This window comes from Phyllobates terribilis, unplaced genomic scaffold (assembly GCF_046119375.1).
Source record: "Phyllobates terribilis strain yellow unplaced genomic scaffold, ASM4611937v1 Scaffold_4__5_contigs__length_816908805, whole genome shotgun sequence".
In the NCBI taxonomy this organism is placed as follows: domain Eukaryota; kingdom Metazoa; phylum Chordata; class Amphibia; order Anura; family Dendrobatidae; genus Phyllobates; species Phyllobates terribilis.
The window spans coordinates 235,190,795-235,211,627 of NW_027362764.1; the positions used below are offsets into that span (position 1 = coordinate 235,190,795).

The following is a 20,833-nucleotide window of genomic DNA, read 5'->3' on the forward strand; positions in this document are numbered from 1 at the left end:
TACATCACTGAAGCTGCTAACCTCAGCGATACATATCTCCCCTCAAGGACATGTCCGGCAGCCATCTTACACCTGTAATATAATAAAATGGTCTTTTCTTGCAGCTATTGGAGTGTGGCGGCAACCTGTTTGACACCATTTCTATAGCGGTAAAGGCAGCGCTATTCAATACCAGGTAATGTGAAAGAATACGTGTATGTGTGTGTGTGTGTGTGTATACACTGCTCAAAAAAATAAAGGGAACACTTAAACAACACAATGTAACTCCAAGTCAATAACACTTCTGTGAAATCTACCTGTCCAGTTATGAAGGAAAACTGATTGTGAATCATTTTCTCCTGCTGTTGTGCAAATGGAACAGACAACTGGTAGAAATGATAGGCAATTAGCAAGATACCCCCTATAAAGGAGTGGTTCTGCAGGTGGTGACCACAGACCATTTCTCTGTTATCATTCTTTTTGGCTGTTGTTTTGGTCACTTTTTCATTTAGCCATTGCTTTCACCCCTAGAGGTACAGTAGCATCAGGCACTGTCTACAGTACAACCCACAGAAGTTGCTCAGGTAGTGCAGTTCATCCAGGATGGCACATCAGTGCGAGCTGTGGCAAGAAGGGTAGCTGTGTCTGTCAGCACAGTGTCCAGAGCATGGAGCAGTTACAAGGAGATGTGGAGGGGGCCATAGGAGGGCAACAACCCAGCAGCAGGACCGTTACCTTCTCCTTTGTGCAAGGAGGAACAGGAGAAGCACTGCCAGAGCCCTGCAAAATGACCTCCAGCAGGCCGCAAATGTGCATGTGTCTGCACAAACGGTTAGAAACTGACTTTATGAGGGTGGTATGAGGGCCCGACGTCCACAGATGGGGGTTGTGTTCACAGCCCAACACCGTGAAGGAAGCTTGGCATTTGCCACACAGCACCAGGATTGGCAAAGTCGTGAAGAGTCTGGAGACGCCGTGGAGAGCGATCTACTGCTTGCAACATCCTTCCGCATGACCGGTTTGGCAGTGGGTCAGTAATAGTGTGGGGTGGCATTTCTTTGGAGGGTCGCACAGCCCTCCATGTGCTCGCCAGAGGTAACCTGACTGCCATTAGGTACCGAGATGAGATCCTCAGACCCTTTGTGAGACCATATGCTGGTGCGGTTTGCCCTGGGTTTTTGGTTTGGCTGGGTGTCAGCAGTTCCTGCAAGATGAAGGCATTGCAGCTATGGACTGGCCCGCCCGTTCCCCAGACCCGAATCCGATTGAGCACATCTGGGACATCATATCTCGCTCCATCCACCAACGTCACGTTGCACCACAGACTGTCCAGGAGTTGGCGGATGCTTTAGTCCAGGTCTGGGAGGAGATCCCACAGGAGACCATCCGCAACCTCATCAGGACCATGCCCAGGTGTTGTAGGGAGGTCATACAGGCACGTGGAGGCCACACACAATACTGAGCCTCATTTTGACTCAGTAGTTGGATCAGCCTGTAGTGTGTTTTTCCACTTTAATTTTGGGAGTGACTCCAAATCCAGGCCTCCATTGGTTAAAAAATTTGATTTCCATTGATGATTTTTGTGTGATTTTGTTGTCAGCACATTCAACTTTGTACAGAACAAAGTATTCAATGAGAATATTTCATTCATTCAGATCTAGGATGTGTTATTTGAGTGTTCCCTTTATTTTTTGAACAGTGTATGTGTAAAATATATATAATATTATACAGTACAGACCAAAAGTTTGGACACACCTCATTTAAAGATTTTTCTGTATTTTCATGACTATGAAAATTGTACATTCACACTGAAGGCATCAAAACTATGAATTAACACATGTGGAATTATATACTTAACAAAAAAGTGTGAAACAACTGAAAATATGTCTTTTATATTCTAGGTTCTTCAAATTAGCCACCTTTTGCTTTGATGACGGCTTTGCACACTCTTGGCATTCTCTAGATGAGCTTCAAGTGGTAGTCACCGGAAATGGTTTTCACTTCACTGGTGTGCCCTGTCAGGTTTAATAAGTGGGATTTCTTGCCTTATAAATGGGGTTGGGACCATCAGTTGTGTTGTGCAGAAGTCTGATGGATACACAGCTGATAGTCCTACTGAATAGACTGTTAGAATTTGTATTATGGCAAGAAAAAAGCAGCTAAGTAAAGAAAAACGAGTGGCCATCATTACTTTAAGAAATTAAGGTCAGTCAGTCCGAAAAATTGGGCAAACTTTGAAAGTGTCCCCAAGTGCAGTTGCAAAAACCATCAAGCGCTACAAAGAAACTGGCTCACATGAGGACCGCCCCCGGAAAGGAAGACCAAGAGTCACCTCTCCTTCTGAGGATAAGTTTATCCGAGTCACCAGCCACAGAAATCGCTGGTTAACAGCAGCTAAGATTAGAGACCAGGTCAATGCCACACAGAGTTCTAGCAGCAGACACATCTCTACAACAACTGTTAAGAGGAGACTTTGTGCAGCAGGCCTTCATGGTAAAATAGCTGCTAGGAAACCACTGCTAATGACAGGCAACAAGCAGAAGAGACTTGTTTGGGCTAAAGAACACAAGGAATGGACATTAGACCAGTGGAAATCTGTGCTTTGGTCTGAGTCCAAATTTGAGATCTTTGGTTCCAACCACCGTGTCTTTGTGCGACGCAGAAAAGGTGAACGGATGGACTCTACATGCCTGGTTCCCACCGTGAAGCATGGAAGAGGAGGTGTGATGGTGTGGGGGTGCTTTGCTGCTGACACTGTTGGGGATTTATTCAAAATTTAAGGCATACTGAACCAGCATGGCTACCACAGCATCTTGCAGCGGCATGCTATTCCATCTGGTTCGCGTTTAGTTGGACCATCATTTATTTTTCAACAGGACAATGACCCCAAGCACACCTCCAGGCTGTGTAAGGGCTATTTGACCAAGAAGGAGAGTGATGGGGTGCTACGCTAGATGACCTGGCCTCCACAGTCACCAGACCTGAACCCAATCGAGATGTTTTGGGGTGAGCTGGACCGCAGAGTGAAGGCAAAAGGGCCAACAAGTGCTAAGCATCTCTGGGAACTCCTTCAAGATTGTTGGAAGACCATTTGCGGTGACTACCTGTTGAAGCTCATCAAGAGAATGCCAAGAGTGTGCAAAGCAGTCATCAAAGCAAAAGGTGGCTACTTTGAAGAACCTAGAATATAAGACACATTTTCAGTTGTTTCACACTTTTTTGTTAAGTATATAATTCCGCATGTGTTAATTCATAGTTTTGATGCCTTCAGTGTGAATGTACAATTTTCATAGTCATGGAAATAAAGAAAAAATCTTTAAATGAGAAGGTGTGTCCAAACTTTTGGGCTGTACTGTATATATATATACATGCATTGAACAATCACATCTGAAGGAAGCTTGTTGGTCATTGTCGAGAAGCTGTATGTACATTTTTAATCTAGATTTAGAACGTGATATAAAGTAATTATGTCAATTTCCAGCCTAAAACCACAAAACTTAGCGCAAATCTTATAGCAAGACCTTACAATATAAATTACTTGGGATTGTCACAACATATTTTACATACATAAGAGTTGAAGTGATATATAAAATAAAATAGTAATAACAGCTTAATACTGATAATTTCTCTGACACGCACCGTACAATCTCTTCCCTCCAGCCTCAAGTTTTTGCTTATACTAGGTAAGATCGACTTTATACATTTATGACTCGGTATCATTTAAATCTTTAATATAATGCTTTTTAGGAGAATTAACCCATCAGAACATGGAGGTAGTGTTACCCCTCATTGTGTTCTGTTGTGGAAGGCTCCTGTACTTTGATTTTTCATAATTAGAGCACGGATATATGGCCGACTTTTATTGATGTAGCCAGGATAGCTATATCATAACTTCATCATCAGTGGCTAGTGTGGCATGGATATGACAGGTGTTGGATTTGCTGCAGATTTCAGCTTTCAGCAGAATCGTCAGCACTCAGACAGCGAAGGAGAATTACCAGTTTTACTTTGGACATCCAGCAACCATTATAGTATATTCATCAACTACAGCATGGCGGATACAGGATAAAAATGACAAAATAAACTAAGGTCATACCTTATAGACTAAGCAAACACTCTAAAGGTTCATTTATATTGTGATTATCATTTACAAGTGTTCCTAGGAATGCTCATTTTACAATAATTTTGCAGCCCAAACAGGCTGCCGATCACACAGCGGACTAATGTGTTGCTGCAGATAATATTGTTCTTGGCAGCACATTGTCCTGTGTAAACAGAAGAGTGGCAGTCTATGCGCATTAAACAATGTATTAGAGATTGTTCAGTGCGTATTGTTACGGCGGTCTGCCTGTATCAACAAACTATTAAATGACCTGTAGTCATTTAGTGCAGATGATCATTAATAGTTCACACTGCGCCAGCTGCTTTCTGCTTAACAAAGTCACTCCAGCATAGCTGCGGATGTCGCTATTACACCAACAGAATAAAGGTGTGGAATGCTATGCAAAACAATGCTATTGGCCTGTTTTTTTATAATGTAAATGTAGATTTACAAGAAAAAAAAGACCAATCCCATCTGTGCATTGAGTTTTCAAATATGGCACCCATGTGAGAACAAGGGATCTATGGGTACTCTCTAAGGCTGTGTGCCCACTACGCGAATTTAATGCATCTCCGCTGCGAAAACGCATTAAAAACGCATGTTAAGTTGTCTGCCATGTTTCCCAAAGATAATCATCATGTGCTGTGCACATGCTGCGGAAGTTTCCGCTGCGGATTATCATTGCGGAAAAATCTGCAGCACAACCATTTCTTGTGCGTAAACGTGGCGAAATCGCAGCCATTGACTTGCATTGAATGCGGTTCAATGCGCGGATGGTACCTGGGTCTGGAGAAGAGGAGACTCTCCTCCAGACCCTGTACCATTAGTAAAAAAAAGAATAAAAACATAAAAAAAAAAAAATTATACTTACCTCTCCTCTCCGGTGGTGTCCTCTGTCCTCGGCGTCCCGCGGTGTTCTGAAAGGACCTGCGCTGACGTCATTTAGTCATGTGAACCTGTCAGCTGACTAAATGACGTCACCCCAGGTCCTTTTAGAACACCGCGGAACGCCGAGGACAGAGGACGCCACCGGAGAGGTAAGTATAATGTGTTTTTTTATTTTTTTTTTTTTTTTACTATTGATGCTGCATTTAAAGCAGCATAAGTTGGTCACACACTATAAATCCACGCAGGTTGCATGGATTTATATAGTGTGACCAACTTGTCAAGCACTTTTCCAAGTGATGCTCAAAATCTCTTGGAAAAGCGCTTGAAAAAAACACATGTGGAAATGCATGCAAAAACGCTTAAAAAACACTTCTCCCTGGCAGAAAAAAAACGCATGTACAATCCGCATGCGTTTTTTCTGCCAAGGAGATGCAGAAATGCTCAGGAAAATGTCTGCTTCATTTCTGCATCATGGGCACATAGCCTTAATGTCTATAGTGTGAATACCACTTTAAGGTATTTTACAGTAAAGATCATGAAATAGTCGGCCAGCCGTGTAATTCCCATAGTAACAGTAGCGCAGCAATCTTGATCTCCGTCATTAGTGGGTTAAGCACATGTCAGGAATTTCAACACACACAGAGGGACGACACCGGGGAGATCACGCAATATCTCACCGTGCCGTCACGCTGGCCGTATTTTGTCCGGAGTCGCGACTACGCGATCGAGACTACTCGCTACGTGGATATCGGCAAGCGACCAGTGAGCATATGGCGCCACACCTCGGGGATTCCAAAGCCTGGAATCCGTGTTTAATTCCCTCCATACGGTCACTGTCAGCTTCACGATAGCCCAATTATTAATATTCTCTGCCAGCACCGGCCGAGTTTGAAATATAATACAGGCCTGGCCGGACGCCTGCTTTTTGGTAGCGTATATGGCTTCGGGGAAGGGAACGATAACAGAACTATTACATTTTATATTTAATCCAAAAGGGAGGCAGTGTTTAGGAAAAATATATACAAGGATGTTACAAAGGAGACATTAAAATACATAAGCAGTTACATAAAATAAACAGGAGGAAAGAAGATAATTTACTTACACTATACGATCGCTGAGACGATTCAATATAGGTGGAGGAGCGGCTCCCCAGTTGGATTATGCTGTTATTGAACAGGACCCGTTGCTTATAATTCTTATCCCCCCCTGGCAATGAGTGCTCCTGTCTTCTCCATGGATTCTCTTATTCCTAAGGGGAGATCTGGCCACACGCCCCTTGTGGTGACATCATGTGGGCCGGTCTCCAGCCTGTACATTTTTATTAAAAACGCTAACTTCTGCAATAACTCATCGCTCGTTGATCGCAGAAGCTTGCAAACTACGCCATTTTTTCCCTTATGATTTTATCTTTGTTTAGAGACCACACATCCCATAGCTGCAGTCTGCTATTCTGGCGTTTTTGCACTACACCTCCTGCATCTTTCAGAGACAAGATGCTTGCTTCCTAACAAAGTTATAACACTCCTTGCCTGGCATCGTTTGCATAAGCTATTTCCTAGGCGTGTGCTAATTGTGGCTTTTGTGCTGAGGAAAATGGGACAGCTCAGTGCTGACAAGTGGTGATAATTTGCAGTAAGACACTGTATAATTGTCATCTCTGGACAAACACTACAGCAGAAGACATGGGAGAAGGGGCTAATATTCTGTTAATATGTCCCTGACATTAATATTTCCCTGACAGCGCACATCACTTGTGTTATGACAGTAAGACAATGTAAAGAATGCCTGTGAAGTTCCCCCAGTGCCCTGCTTAATACTTGAAAGCAATGGGATCCACATGTCCTGGTGCAGAAAGCCTTTGTTGTGATAACTTGTTGGAAAAGCAGTCTGTGTCATGGCTGCATTGTGAAATCTTGTTATCTTCCATCCCACTGCAGCACATTAAACAATTACCTAAGTGTGGAGGGTCAGGCCAGGTAGAAAATGTGTGAAATGCCAGTTCAGTTCTTATTCTTAAAAGGTTAATGACTTTGTTATTAAGCTGCCAATAGAATCATGGATCTGGCAACTATACAACTTAGATATCATTGGTGGAAGTTGTGGGGGCTTCAACTTTTCTCTGGCCAACTATAATATGGCACTAAATCAACACAATTCAGAGCACAAATTCACAGTTCAGAAACATAGAAGAGAGATGCACATATGAATAAAAATCAAATCTTTATTAATATAGAATAAAAAATCACATGATAGAAGATAAAAGGGAACCATTAACCCATCCACATACAGCCTCAAAAAATGATGAAAATGAAAGAGCTATGGCTCCAATAATCAGCAGTGTCAGAAAATAATAATAGTATACCACAAACCTAACTGTTGTGCCCTATGTTATCTCAGTATTCTCAGAGAAAAATATAAGCCTATAAAGAAGCTGTAGAAAGAAACATCATGATAAGTACAGTCTACCATTAGACTGCCAAGGAAAGCCAATGTAAAGTGCACAGTGCTAAGAATTCTATGGCTAATGAATCCACAAGAAATGGTAAAATAACCACAACTAAGGACACTCAATGATGCTAGCTGGATTCGACATCAATAGTCTAACTAAAGTGCATGATGCTGCTATGCTAGGACTGATGTATGCAGAGATACAGGTAAAGTGGTAGAGGTAAATGGCACTCACTGTTGCTGAATGAGTCTACGCGCCCCTTGGAAGAAGCAATGGCGAAATGGCATCATCGGGGGTCCGCACATTCATAGACTCATTCGGCAACAGTGAGTGCCATTTACGAGGGGCGTTCATTAAAGATTTCCCCTGACCCACTTCCTGTAGACTGAGAGGAATGAAACTTGGCACAGTTATTAGTCTTTTCCTACATAGGTGCCACCTAGGGACACACACTTCTCCCATCTCTTTAAGCAACTGTAATCATCTGACTTGTAGAAGTTGACAGGTTGCTCCAAAAGCCATGTTGTGACTTCGGAAATCAGAGTCTCATCATCTGGAAAATGCTTGCCCTTCAAAAATAACTTCATTTTTGTAAATATGTAGAAGTCCGATGGTGCGAGGTCAGGTGAATAAGGGGGATGCGTAAGAATTTCAAAGCCACAGGAGCATGCTTCCATTTGGGCAACATGTGAGTTGTGAACTAGTGCATTGTCTTGCAGAAGGCGGACACCTTTGGTGAGCATGCCACGTCTTTTGGTTTTGATGGCCTCCCGCAATTTCCGCAGCAGTGAAGCATAGTATTCCCCAGTGATCATGGTACCCTTTGCTAGGAAATCCATCAATACTAATCCATGCTGGTCCCAAAATACTGTGAGCATGACCTTGCCTGCCGAGGGTTGGGCATGTGCCTTCTTTGGAGGCGGTGAGTCATGATGCTTCCATTGCATCGACTGGACTTTAGTCTCAGGATCTTAGTGATGGACCCAGCTTTCATCCTGTGTGATCAGCCTGTTGAAAAGTCCTCCTGGTTTCCATGGCACATTGTCAATAGAGCCTGAAAGCATTCGACTAGTTCCTGCTTCTAGAAAGGTGTAAGCAGCCGGGGAACCCAGCGAGCGGATACTTTATGCATGTGATGATGTGGTCTTGGATGATTTTTTTTCCACGGACCCCACACTAATCTTGACATTTTGGGCTAGGTGGTGAATGTTTATGCGGCGATTTTCCAAAATGGCGACCTCCACTTGCAGGATGGTGTGTTCATCAATCGCAGAGTGGGGTCACCCTGGAATTGGAGCTGTTTGCTCCGAAGTCCGACCACATTTCAATTGACGATGCCAGTTCTTGACTACATCATATGATGGGGAATCATCACCAGAAACCTCTTTTATCTCATCGAACGTCTCCTTTGGTGTGCGGCCTTTCAAGTAAAGGAACTTGATGACTGCTCTGTATTCCACTGGGAGCATTATGAAACCTCACATCACTTCAGCACCTGTAAAATCAAGACCATTATCAGTTATGAGTCGCAAATTGGCACGTAACCTATAGAGACTTCTATCATTACACATGTGAAGTTTCAGCGTCCTGTGATAAATAGAAGTGGGTCAGGGGAAATCTTTAATGAACGTCCCTCGTACCTCTACCATTTAACCTGTATCTGCATACATCAGTCCTAGCATAGCAGCATCATGCACTTTAGTTAGACTATTGATGTTGAATCCCACTTTACATTGGCTTTCCTTGGCAGTCTAATGGTAGACTGTACTTATCATGATGTTTCTTTCTGCAGCTTCTTTATAGGCTTATATTTTTCTCTGAGAATACTGAGCTACCATACGGCACAACAGTTAGGTTTGTGGCATACCATTATTATTTTCTGACACTGCTGATTATTGAAGCCATAGCTCTTTCATTTTCATCATTTTTTGAGTCTGTATGTGGACTGGTTAATGGTTCCCTTTTTATCTTCTATCATGTGATTTTTTTTTTTTTTTTTTTAAATTCTATATTAATAAATATTTGATTTTTATTCATATGCCCATCTCTCTTCTATGTCTCTGAACTGTGAAGTTATGCTCAGAATTGTGTTAATTTACTTGATTTGTTGGAGAGTGTTGCACAATTGGTCTTTGGACATTTGTGCTAACTTATAATATGGCACTGTACTGTGCCCTTGCTATCAGCAATGATGGTCGGCTATAAATGAAAGCCACTGTCCTGTGGCAACAGCCAAGACCAGTTGAAACTGTGATCCTGGTTATTCAACCAGTCTTAAAGTGGTATTCCCATCTCCAAGATGCTATCCCAATATGTAGTAGGTGTAATAATATTAGCAAATACCAACAATTAGAAATGTAGTGTAGTTGTTCTGATTAGCTATATCTCTTTCCTCATCTGTTGGCATTGCAGGACCTTAGGTATCCATGGTTATGACCACCGATGTAGTGACAGCTAGTTGCCAGTGGTTGTAATCATGGATACCTAAGATCCTGCAATGCTTGAGGGAAGAGACACGGCGAATCAGAAAAACTATACTACATTTCTAATTGGAGGTATATACTAATATTATTATTACACCTGCTACATATTGGGATAGGATCTTAGAAATGGGAATACCCCGTTAATACCACACCTAATAGCGCTTGCAGCATTGTAGGCACGGGGAGGGGTCTCCTCTATACCGCTATACCGGATTGCTGCCCCCACCCCACTCCAGGTTGTCCTATGTGAAATCTTGTTTTGGCGTACCTGAACTATTCCCTAACAATTCCTGCACATTTTACATGCACTTGTGTTAATGTACTGTAATAAATGGGAATATCAATGGGTTGTAATAATGAAAAAAATAACTTTAAATTGCCAAAATGTAAAGTCCCCCTGTGGGACAAAAATAGATCAATTTTGAATGAAAAGCACAAAAAATAAAATAAAGATATAAACCTGATACAATTTCATTAGTTATTGATAATAAAAGCTAATTTTACGTGCACATTTTTTTTTATAGAATTATGACTCTAGGAATGCTGTGCTTTTAACAAAAAAAAAGTATGCCATGTCTTCAAGAACAAAATGATCAGCTTACTTTAAAGTGGTTGTCCAATAATAAGTTATCGCCTATCTGTAGGATTGTTGATAACTTGTTGACCAGTTGGGGTCTGACCGCTGGTACCCCCACCACTCGGCTGATCGGGGAACTTCTATCCTCATTAGAATGGAGCATCAGTGCACATGCTCGACTTGCGTTCCATTCATACTGTAAAGTGCTGCCGAATGCTCTCCTTTTTCCACCTGCCCCATAGAGAATGAATGCAGCGGTGGTTGGGCATTCGACTTACTGCGCCATTTTGTGATGAGGATGAAAGTTCCATCCAATCTGTGAGTTTATCACCCACCCTGCGGATTGGTGAGAACTTGTTTTAACCGGACAGTCTATTTAAGACCTCATTAAGCTAGATTGTGATTATAGTTTGTTGTTGGAGGGATGTAATTGCTGATCAGGAATATTTCCTGTGATCTCTCTGAAAATTAGGATACCTAAAGTGCGTGTTCTGGAAGATGACGAGGGAACCAAAGACATTGAACTTTCTGATGATCCTTATGACTGCATGAGGCTGAACGTGGAGCATGTTCCCTGTATTGTCACACTAAGCCGAGTAAGTATAATAATATAATTCCACAGAAATATCGATTGTTTGAGAATATAGATCGTTTGCTTTAGGATTCATGTCCTTCAGCAGCACCGCTATATAAAGAGTATCTGGTCTTCTAGAACACCAGAGCCCGCAGTGGTGAGAAATGATGGTAGAGCCATTACCAGGGCAAGGCATCCTTTTTTTCTGGTTAATGATGAGTGATCTTCTGAAAAGTTTGTCTTGTTTTGTACTTCTTTCAGATAGGTCACCGACATGTAGTAGATGCCACATTGCAAGAAGAAGCTTGTTCTTTGGCAAGTCTTCTCGTCTCTGTGACAAGCAAGGGTACTCTGACTTGTATGAGAAAAATAGGCAAAGGAAGTCTAGATCCAGAGAGCATTTTCGAAATGATTGAGGTAAGGGGGTGACAGATAAGTCATCTTATAATGATCTGCCATGTTTCTAGTATACAATTTTGTGCTAATTAATTTTATACTATATATTTTTAGCATTTCATGCTCCATTTTTCTGATGCAGTGTTCCAAAGCCAGGCATCCATTCACAAAAGTTTAGCGTTAAAGGGAGTCTGTCACTCCCAAAATGCCAATTAAATTGTATAAACATTTATATAGGAGACAAAACCTCTATAAAAATCGTACCGGCCATAAGCAGTTTGATTTAATATTTCTTGAAATATCTTCTTTTATTTAATTTGAAAATGGGGGCGCTTCATTGCACCCTTGACGTGGCCTATGCCTTGGTGCACTGTTACTCCCTCGTATTTGCATATTAAAGCCAGCAAATGTTAAAGGGATTGTCCACTACCCAACTTGTGCTCCCATGTTCTCTATCTGCCTGAGATGGGCACTGTCACGATTACCTTTCATGACTAAATGTTCCTCTGAGTGGCGCTAGCGCTCCTGGGCACCTGATGCTGGGGCTGAGATAATTAGAGATAGTGATCCGGGTTTATAGGATGAGGGGACGGGGGGGTGGGGGGTAGCTGACATGTTACCACTGACAGCACTAACAAAAACAGCTCTACATACAATACAAATGCAGCAGTGTTGAATTTATCAAATTCTGCTCTTCAGAAAAGTTAAACACCGCTCTGCTCCATCCAACAACCTCAGCTCTGCTGCACTGTTGAGCACAGCTCTGCTACACATGGTAAGTCCTCTTTTCTACAGCTGACCTTTTATAAGATCAGCTCTGCTACATCTGAATAGCGCAGAAACAATAGACACACATAGCTATACTTCCTCACCACCTTAAAGGAATTTCCTCAAGTTTAGAAGTTATTTCCTATCCATGGGGTAGGGGATAACTTACCGATCGCTGAGAGTCCAGTCCTGAGAACCGAGCCTCTGAAGAGCTTGTGTGAATGGAGTATAAGTCGATCTTGCGCACTGCCCCCTCTATTAGAAGATAGCTGAGCGCTGCTTTCGGCTGATCTCCAGCACCCCCATAAGAATTAATGGAGGGTCAGTGTACATGATCGACCACCGCTCCATTCACACAGGCTTTTCAGAGGCCCAGCTCTCAAGATTGGACTCCCAGCAAACTGTAAGTTTTCACCTATCCTATTAATACGGGATGATTTCCAGACTTGAAAATACCCTTTTAAAGGGATTGTTCGTCTCACAGAATATTGACGACCTTATTCACACAATAGCACATCCATATGAGACTGGTGGGGGTCCGGCCCCCATACCAGCTAGCTGTTATTTGATCCGGAGGTGGACAGATGCAAACACATTAACAGCGCTGCAATATTCAACTCCATTCAATATTTAGTGGCCAGCGATGGGTGTTGCACAGCAGCTTCTATTCCGGACAACCTCTTAAAGGAAAATGAGGAAAGATCAGCAAGAAATTCATTTTTTTTCTGTTTTTTCAATGAACACAGCCCTTGTCCATCAATCAAGCTGTGCCTGCTCCATCAGATAATCTCCACTCTGCTGCATATAGATTTTATATTAGAGCAAAGAGATTTGCAAGACCCTGGTACGGCTGCCACAGAACCGGAGTCCTGCGAACCTCCTGTTACCTCCCGGCTCCTCATTAGTCTCCCCGATGAGATGTTTGATGCTGGAGGTGATGACACTGGTGTGATCTCATCAGCAGTAATGCTTGGACTGTCACTGGTAATAGGGAGCTGCGGATTGAAGATAGCAGAGGGAGGGGTTTGGGAGGAGTCTCCATTGGGTGTGATGGGTGCTGGCTTACAGGCCAGTGCAATGCATGATGGAACTTGTAGTAATGTCACACAGGAAGCCAGGGGGGAGGAAGTTACCGATGTAAGGTGGTACCGATGTACCCCCCCTCCCCCCATGAAAATCTGACATTGCTTTTTGGAAATGTTTTTTACGGCGTACATTATGTGGTAAACATGACCTTGAAATATGATTTTCCTCATCAGTATGATTACAGCGATAAAAAACTTGTCCAGTTTTTTATTATTTTAGAGGTGAACATTTTTAATTTTTTTTTGTTCCGCCATTTTCCGAGACCTATAACGTTTTAATTTTTTGCATTGATGGTTCTGTGTGATGGCTTATTTTTTGCGGGGTGAGGCAACACTTTTATTGATACCATTCTGGGATAGATATGGCATTTTGATTGCTTCTTACAGCAGTCGTTGCAGTATTGTCGCGACCAAAAAAACCCCACATTTTTGGCGTTTGAATTCTTTTCTGTTTACGGTGTTCACCGTTTGGCTGTTCCAGGCAGATCCTTGTTGTAACACACAGCCATTACTAGCCTGGTATGGGGCGAGCTCACCCCACTTCATACACCCGCTTCTGACTTGCACTGTACATGCACGGCGGATGTTGGTAAGGGGTTAAGTTAAACTGTATATGCCTGGGATGATTTTTGTAGCGGCTGTGTCCCCTGTATAAAATGTTTATGCTGTTTAATTAGCATTTTGGTGGTGAGACACCCTTTTAAATGTAGCTAGCAGATCTGATCTAACCGGGGAAAGTAAACTGTAATTTCCAAACTTTTAAAGGGATTGTCTGTTTTATCTAGTAGGAAATTCTGAGTTGATAGAGGATGTTTCCCTATTTAAGACCTTCATCTATTAGCTTTGTCTGTGAGCAGCTATAAAGACTAGGCACATACCCAAATATGCCACTAATTTCATATGCAGTTATCTCATTTTAAATTTTCCCTACAAAGAAACTGATCACTTGGTGCAGGATTCATCCACAAATTTCAACTGATTCCTAAGAGGTCCCACCAGCATTACGATCTGTGGTTAGCTTATTTCCGGGGAACCTTGATGGCAAGCAGAGATTGTCCACACTGGATAACCCCTTTAACTATATGACTGTGAAAATGAGTGCAGAGGAAAAACCAAATTAATCTGTGCAGATTTTTTTCATTTACTGTCATAATTGATGTGAGCTACTGACAGCCTAATGGGAAAATGGAGGAATCCAAATTTTAATTCCCCTCACTCCATCATCATGCAACAAATTAAAGCTGCACTCTGAAATGCTATAATATGTAAACAGTGACTATATGAAATTGGAATTGCATTTACTGCTGTAGAAAACCTGTTAAATAATGAAGGTACTCGGTGCACAAACTGACCAATTCCTGAGAGCCCAACAGCCAGCGACAAGGCATACCCTGTTGTTGGGACCCTGACCTAACATGATGCCTCTCCCAGGCTAAAAGCCTACAGTTATATGGACAAGTAGGATCGAGTTCTATTTAAAACCACCATAGGCTGATGGGAGGAGTGCTCAGTAAGATAGTGTGCATTACAAATATCAAAAGACTGACCGTCACTTCCAAACAGAAAAAGACAAGTGTGAACAGGTGCAAGCTAAGAGAGCCACTGTAAATGTAACTAACAAATTAAAGCTGCACTATGAAATGCTATATGCAGCTTTAATTTGTTATATAGAGTGGCTCTCTTAGCTTGCACCTCTTCACACCTGTCTTTTTATGTTTGGAAGTGCCGGTCAGTTTTTTTATATTTATACTCCATGATCATGAGTACCTAGTGCCCAGTCTGGAAGTATAAAATGCCCTGGGCTCTCTGCATGAATCACTTTTTTCAAACCATCGCCTCTGGTTTTGAGGACAGTTTTTTTCTCCTGATTGGATCCTATAGCCGTCACTCGGAGCAGAGTGGATTTTGAGATGATCAGTTTGGAAAGCCTAGGACGCTTGATGGAGAATCGCCCATGTGTAACCTGCACGACCATGCACCTAGCAATTGTTCACCTATATAGTGCTGTCATATACCATAGTATAACTGTGGGAACACACTCATTGACACTCATTACATCATTTACAGCTACTAGATAAAACGCTTAATTCCCATAGTTTTTCAGTAGGTTACTGTTTCAGTTGGTAAATGAAGTGCCTAGTAAAGACTATACCAACAGCAGTCTGTAAGTGTAACCTTTTTACTTAAATCTTGCAACCCAACCATATACATGTGTATTGAATCCAAATTGTTCACTCAAAATGAAGGAAAAAATAGATTACATAAGAACACCTGATAATGATTGCTGATGTTGGTGCTTTTGTGAGTTCTGGTATAGGGTTGTTAAAAATAACCCCCCAAAAGGCCCTATAAAAGACTTTAATAACATGGAGTTGCATTAGAGCAGTCCATGCATTAACAGGTCACATTATTTTCTTCCGTATTCCCCGTCTGCTGCACAGTACGGGGTCAATTGATCATAAACATCAATGCATACTTCAGCACGTGGCACATAGGAAAACGCGCATGCTTCATTTGTTAGTATCTGGAACAAATTAGATTCAGTCACCAAGTGTGCAGCCAGATGTAAATGAAATGCTCACATGTAAAGCACCAGGGAATAAATGGCGCTATAATAATAAATAATATGTTCAATTTACATATCAAGGTTTAGTATTAACCATTATTGATTTTATGCAGAAACTGATCCTGTGTTTTAAAGACTGACATTAGCCAGCATTTGTCAAAGCTGTCCAACCCTGATACATTTATATCCTCTCTACTGACTCCCTTCAGCATGTAGTGGAGTACACATTGACTCCTAATATAGCAGACTAGCATGGCATCCAGCTTTGTCATGTATATATGTCCCCTGATGATTCCTGTGAAGGATGAAACGCGTTGGGATGCATGAGGCATATTGAGGGCAAGTGCAGGGTCTGTGTATTGCAGTGGTAGCTGTGGACTGTCCTTGTGAGGACGGGAGCTTTTGAGAACAGGGCAGAGCAGTATTCCCCTTTTAGGGTCTAATAGGGGCAGAACCATATGCCTTCACTAATATGCTGCTGCGTTTCCTTATTGATGATGGCTCCCTCCACTGAGACTGCTCCAGGACTAACTACCACTGAGATTACTACAACGGGTGAGGACGTTCCCCCATTGGGGTGATTCATATGAAGGGTTTATCTTGTCTAACAGTAATAGTATACTCTCCATATATCCAACTCTGTCATTTTGATTGATATGCACGTGGTTTGATACACTGAATATTGGGGTTTCTATATACACTCCTTGTATCGTTTTTTCCATATATAGATAGATGCATATTGATGTCTTTTCCATTGTTTAATGGTTTCAGATTGGTTCATATGAGTATTCATTTTTGGGACGGGGAGCTGGCTCCATAGGCTATATTGCTCTCCTCGTGGGGCCTTACTCTGTCCTTTTTGGTACGACAGTGTCACTGTACTTTTTGAGTATTACCATATACTTTTGTCTTGGACATTGTTATACGTCTGTATTGACCTTGATTAGGTCCTATTTTGGTTTTTCTAAGTGTTATATATTCTTAAATTTAATTAATTAAAGGTTATATTTTAAATTACCCTTGCTGCCCTACAACTTTTTCTTTGCCCATAGCAATAAATCAATGGGCAGCTTTAATTTTTCTTTAGATTATCAGAAATGCGATCGAAGAGCTTTAGGTAAGATAAAGTTTTTGATCGACTTACCCAAATATATCTTTATGTACATGCAGTTTCTAAACACACTAGAAATGTAACCAGCTATCTACATTACAATTGTACTGCCTCTGTACCATGTCACTACAATTTCAAGGAAGTATGTCAGCACAAATTGACTGTTCAAACCAAGCACACTTAGCATGGACAAACATTTCAGTGCACCTCGCCTTTCTACCTCCTTGTTTTCCATTTTTCTCTACACTCCTCTGGTTCCTGTAATTCCAGAGCTCTCAGTGAAAAAATAGGAAAGCCGAGATAGATGGAAAACAAGTAGGTGGAAACTGAAATGTTTGGCCATGCTAAGTGTGCTTGGTTTGAACAGTCAATTTTTAGTAAAAAATAAATAAAATTGAATTTGAATGTGTGTATCACTAACATTGAAATATTTTTATCTTTTTTGTTTTTTTTTTACTTTAGACAGGGAAGCGTGTTGCAAAGTTTTTACACTTGTCCATACAAAATGTATTAAACCAAGAAGAAAGCCTAGGGAAGAAGAGACTGAAGATAGGCTTCCTAAGGTGAACTTTCAGAGCAGTGCGTAGGAAAAGCAATAAAGATGTATGTTTTGGCTGTTTGTTTACAAATTCATAAACTTGGATTTTTTTCTATTCTCTTTTGTTTTTATCAATTTTACTTTTAATATTCCATTTATCGTTGTACATGTTTTGGTATATAGAGTTCATTTATGGTAAATAAGGGACGAGGTTATGAAACAACAAAAGCTTTTGACGGCAGAGAATCGTGACTTGACCTAAAAGAACTTTACCTCCATGCAGCACTTAAAGGGAATCTGTCACCACATTTGACCTATGTAAACTATTAATAGTCACATGCAGATTATAGACTGCTGAGGAGAATGATGCCTCTATGTCTCATATCAGATGCCTTATTGTGCAAAATCACTTTATATAAATGACCTCTTCCAGACTATGGGCAAGATGTTGCCTGGAAGATAACTCTGCCTCCAGACATTATTTTACATCATGGGGGGAGTTACCAGTGTGATGTGTGATGGCCGCTCTCTGCTCTCCTGATCTCACTGCAGAGCTGTGTGTGATTATACCTGACACATCTGCAGGTTCCTCTCAGCTTCCAGCTCACAGGCAGACAGGGTGTAATATTGTTACATTATAGCAGAGCTGAGAGAAGCAAAAAAATGTGTTTGCAAGAAGACAAATTTCTTTTCTCCTGTTCTGTGTTAGTTACTTGTCTCACACTGGTAACACCTCCTTCATGTAAAATAAGCTCTGGAGGCAGTCTTACAGGCAACATCCTCCCCATAGCCCTGAAGAGGTCATTTACATATAAGAAAAATGTGGATTTGTCTGGAATAAGACCTTGATATCTGATATATCATTTTATTCTGCTTCCTGGGACCTACTTGTCCATATAAATTGCTTAAGAGGGTTGATCCTATTGACAGATTCCCTTTAAGCCTTTTTCTACCCTAATGCCAAGGTCCCACTATCAGTATTCGGTCAGTATTTTTTCTCAGGAGTGGGAGCCAAAATCAGGTGAGGAACAATCAGAGAAAAGGTATAATAGAAACAAGTCACCAATTCTGCATTTATCACCCACTCCTGGTTTTAGCTCCCACTCTTGAGAAAAAATACTGAACTTTTGTATCGCAGTCCGTCAATTTGTATATAAGCCACTAACTCCCCCTGCATATCCCGAAAAGCATACATTTTTATAAGTCTTTCCCGCCATATGCCAATCGTCAAAGGCCGGTCCAATGGGCGTCGTCCTACTTTGATGTATATGACGTATCCTATGTCATCTACAGACCTTGCAACTCTTGACCCTGTGCAAGGCGCACTTTGATCTGCCCTACTAAGGGCAAGCAAAGTCCCGTAATGCATCAGCGCCTATTAACCGGAAGCGAAGTCGGCGCATGCAGTTTACAGAAAGCAGGGTAAAGTGCGCCTGCACTTCAGCTGCGCAGTTGCAAGCTTTGCAGTGATCTGTGGACGGCGAAGGACTAGTCACCCATACCAATCAAGGCAGGATGACAGCGATTCTGCCAATAGGAGGTTCAGACTACCGAGGCCTTTGGTACCAGACCGTATTGATTAGCATACGGCGCAGGAGACTTTTATAAAAGGTATTTTTATAACGTGCAAGGGGAGTTAATGGTTTATATACAGGTTGATGGACTTCGGTACAAGAGTTGTTAAAGATGGTGTTTTGTTTTTTTTGTATTGTGAAAAACTGGCGACCGGTTCAATTTAATTCCAAAAAGTTAATACATTTTTTACGAGGTTAGTGGGGTAAAACTGGGGCAGAGCTTTGCTTTGGACATCCGTCAATTTGCAAAAAAGCATGTCACACCGACAGGCCACTTTTGTGCCCTCCACTGGGGTGGAATGCACTGACATGCATTTAAAAACATGATGGTAAACCAGACCACAGTGCTTAACATAAGCCCAGCATAGTACAGAAAAACATCTACAATTGTATATACAAGGTAGCATAGTCACTCAGTGGTTAGCATTGTTGCTTTGTAGCGCTGGATTACTGAGTTCCTATCTCACCCAGGGTTTGGAGTTGTGGAGTCGGAATCGGTATAAAATGGACCGACTCCAACTCCTAAAATATATAATAAATTGGGTACAGTAGTTCAATGCAGTTTGTGGGGAATATTTTTTCATAAGAATTTGGGAAAGTTATGAAATGTCCTATAAATGACTGTCCTATTCCTGATCTAAGGGTCTAGACTTTTAGCTGAGATGAATCTGTGCTACAGTAAATTTATCACTTACACATGAGCCATGTATGAGGGCGTCGGAGTTGGAGTCGGTATCATGGAAATTGAGGAGTCGGAGTTGGAGGTTTGGCTTACGGACTCCACAGCCCTGATCTCACCAAGGACCACATCTGCAAGGAGTTTGTTCTCCCCATGTTTGTGTGGGTTTCCTCTGGGTATGCCAGTTCCTTCCCACACTGTCTGTAAAGCGCTGTGGAAATTAATGGCGGTATGTAAGTGAGTAAAGAATTAAATATAGTGCACATAAACCCGTGTACACAAGTAATAAGATGGTACATTTAATTATCTCACATCTCAACATTTTTTTACACTTATATACTGTGTGTTCCAAGACAAGTCCTTGTTAAAACAATTAAAACTGCAAAAAAGTGCCAAGTCAGTGGTCCTGACTATAATCTGGTCAGATGCCCACCCGCATGGATATGTCAATATAAATTCCACCATATGAAAAGAAATAGTAAGGCACCAGTCACACTATGCAGCCTTCATTTGTCGAGCACTAGTCGCTGCACTCTGCATGTGAAAGAGTGTTAGCCTGAAAACCACGTAGACAGGGCACTAGCCGTGTGCATGCGAGCCAGGTGCTGCAAATTCCACATATAGTGAAACCTGAGCCGTAAAAGCTATAGAAATGGAACAGATATGCACTGTTTATTCGGGATTACACATGGACCCATTGAAGCGCAGGACCCACGCGAAACGGCCGTTGTCCTCTTACCCCCAGAACCTGCACCACCACTCCCGAATAAGCAGGACTATTATCAAGCAACACTGTTGGTGAGTGCATTATCTGTTCCATTTCTATAGCTTTTACGGCTCAATATAAATTCCACCCCCAGGCAGTTCATATACCTAAAAAATATAAATTCTGGAACCCATAAATGATCTTTGAAAATGAAGAAAACCTGGTGAGTAAAAAAAAAAAAAAAATTAAAATGTTTTAAAGTATAGAATTTGTAGCGGTCTGGTCAGTTGTGTTCTCCCTTCCCATGAAACAAGATACCAGTAGCCAATAATTATAGAGATTATTTACTGCCCCATAG

The 20,833-nt window shown here is 41.6% G+C and overlaps 1 protein-coding gene across 2 annotated transcripts in view; it reads left to right on the forward strand.

Moving 5' to 3' along the window:
• The window catches only part of EXOSC7 (exosome component 7), a 56,889-nt gene extending 36,831 nt beyond the window's left edge, over positions 1 to 20,058 (forward strand). Inside the window, exons 5-9 of one of the 2 annotated variants that reach the window (XR_012320072.1) lie at positions 105 to 175; positions 10,951 to 11,074; positions 11,314 to 11,469; positions 17,441 to 18,481; positions 18,614 to 20,058. Coding sequence is in view for 1 of the 2 variants with exons in the window: in XM_073678164.1 (XP_073534265.1) it covers positions 105 to 175; positions 10,951 to 11,074; positions 11,314 to 11,469; positions 17,441 to 17,545 (456 nt within the window). In the remaining variant the exon portion in view is untranslated. Of the gene's footprint in view, positions 1 to 104; positions 176 to 10,950; positions 11,075 to 11,313; positions 11,470 to 17,440 lie in introns of both variants that reach the window. The other variant, XM_073678164.1, reaches the window with a different exon arrangement.
• Positions 20,059 to 20,833: the final 775 nt, after the last annotated feature.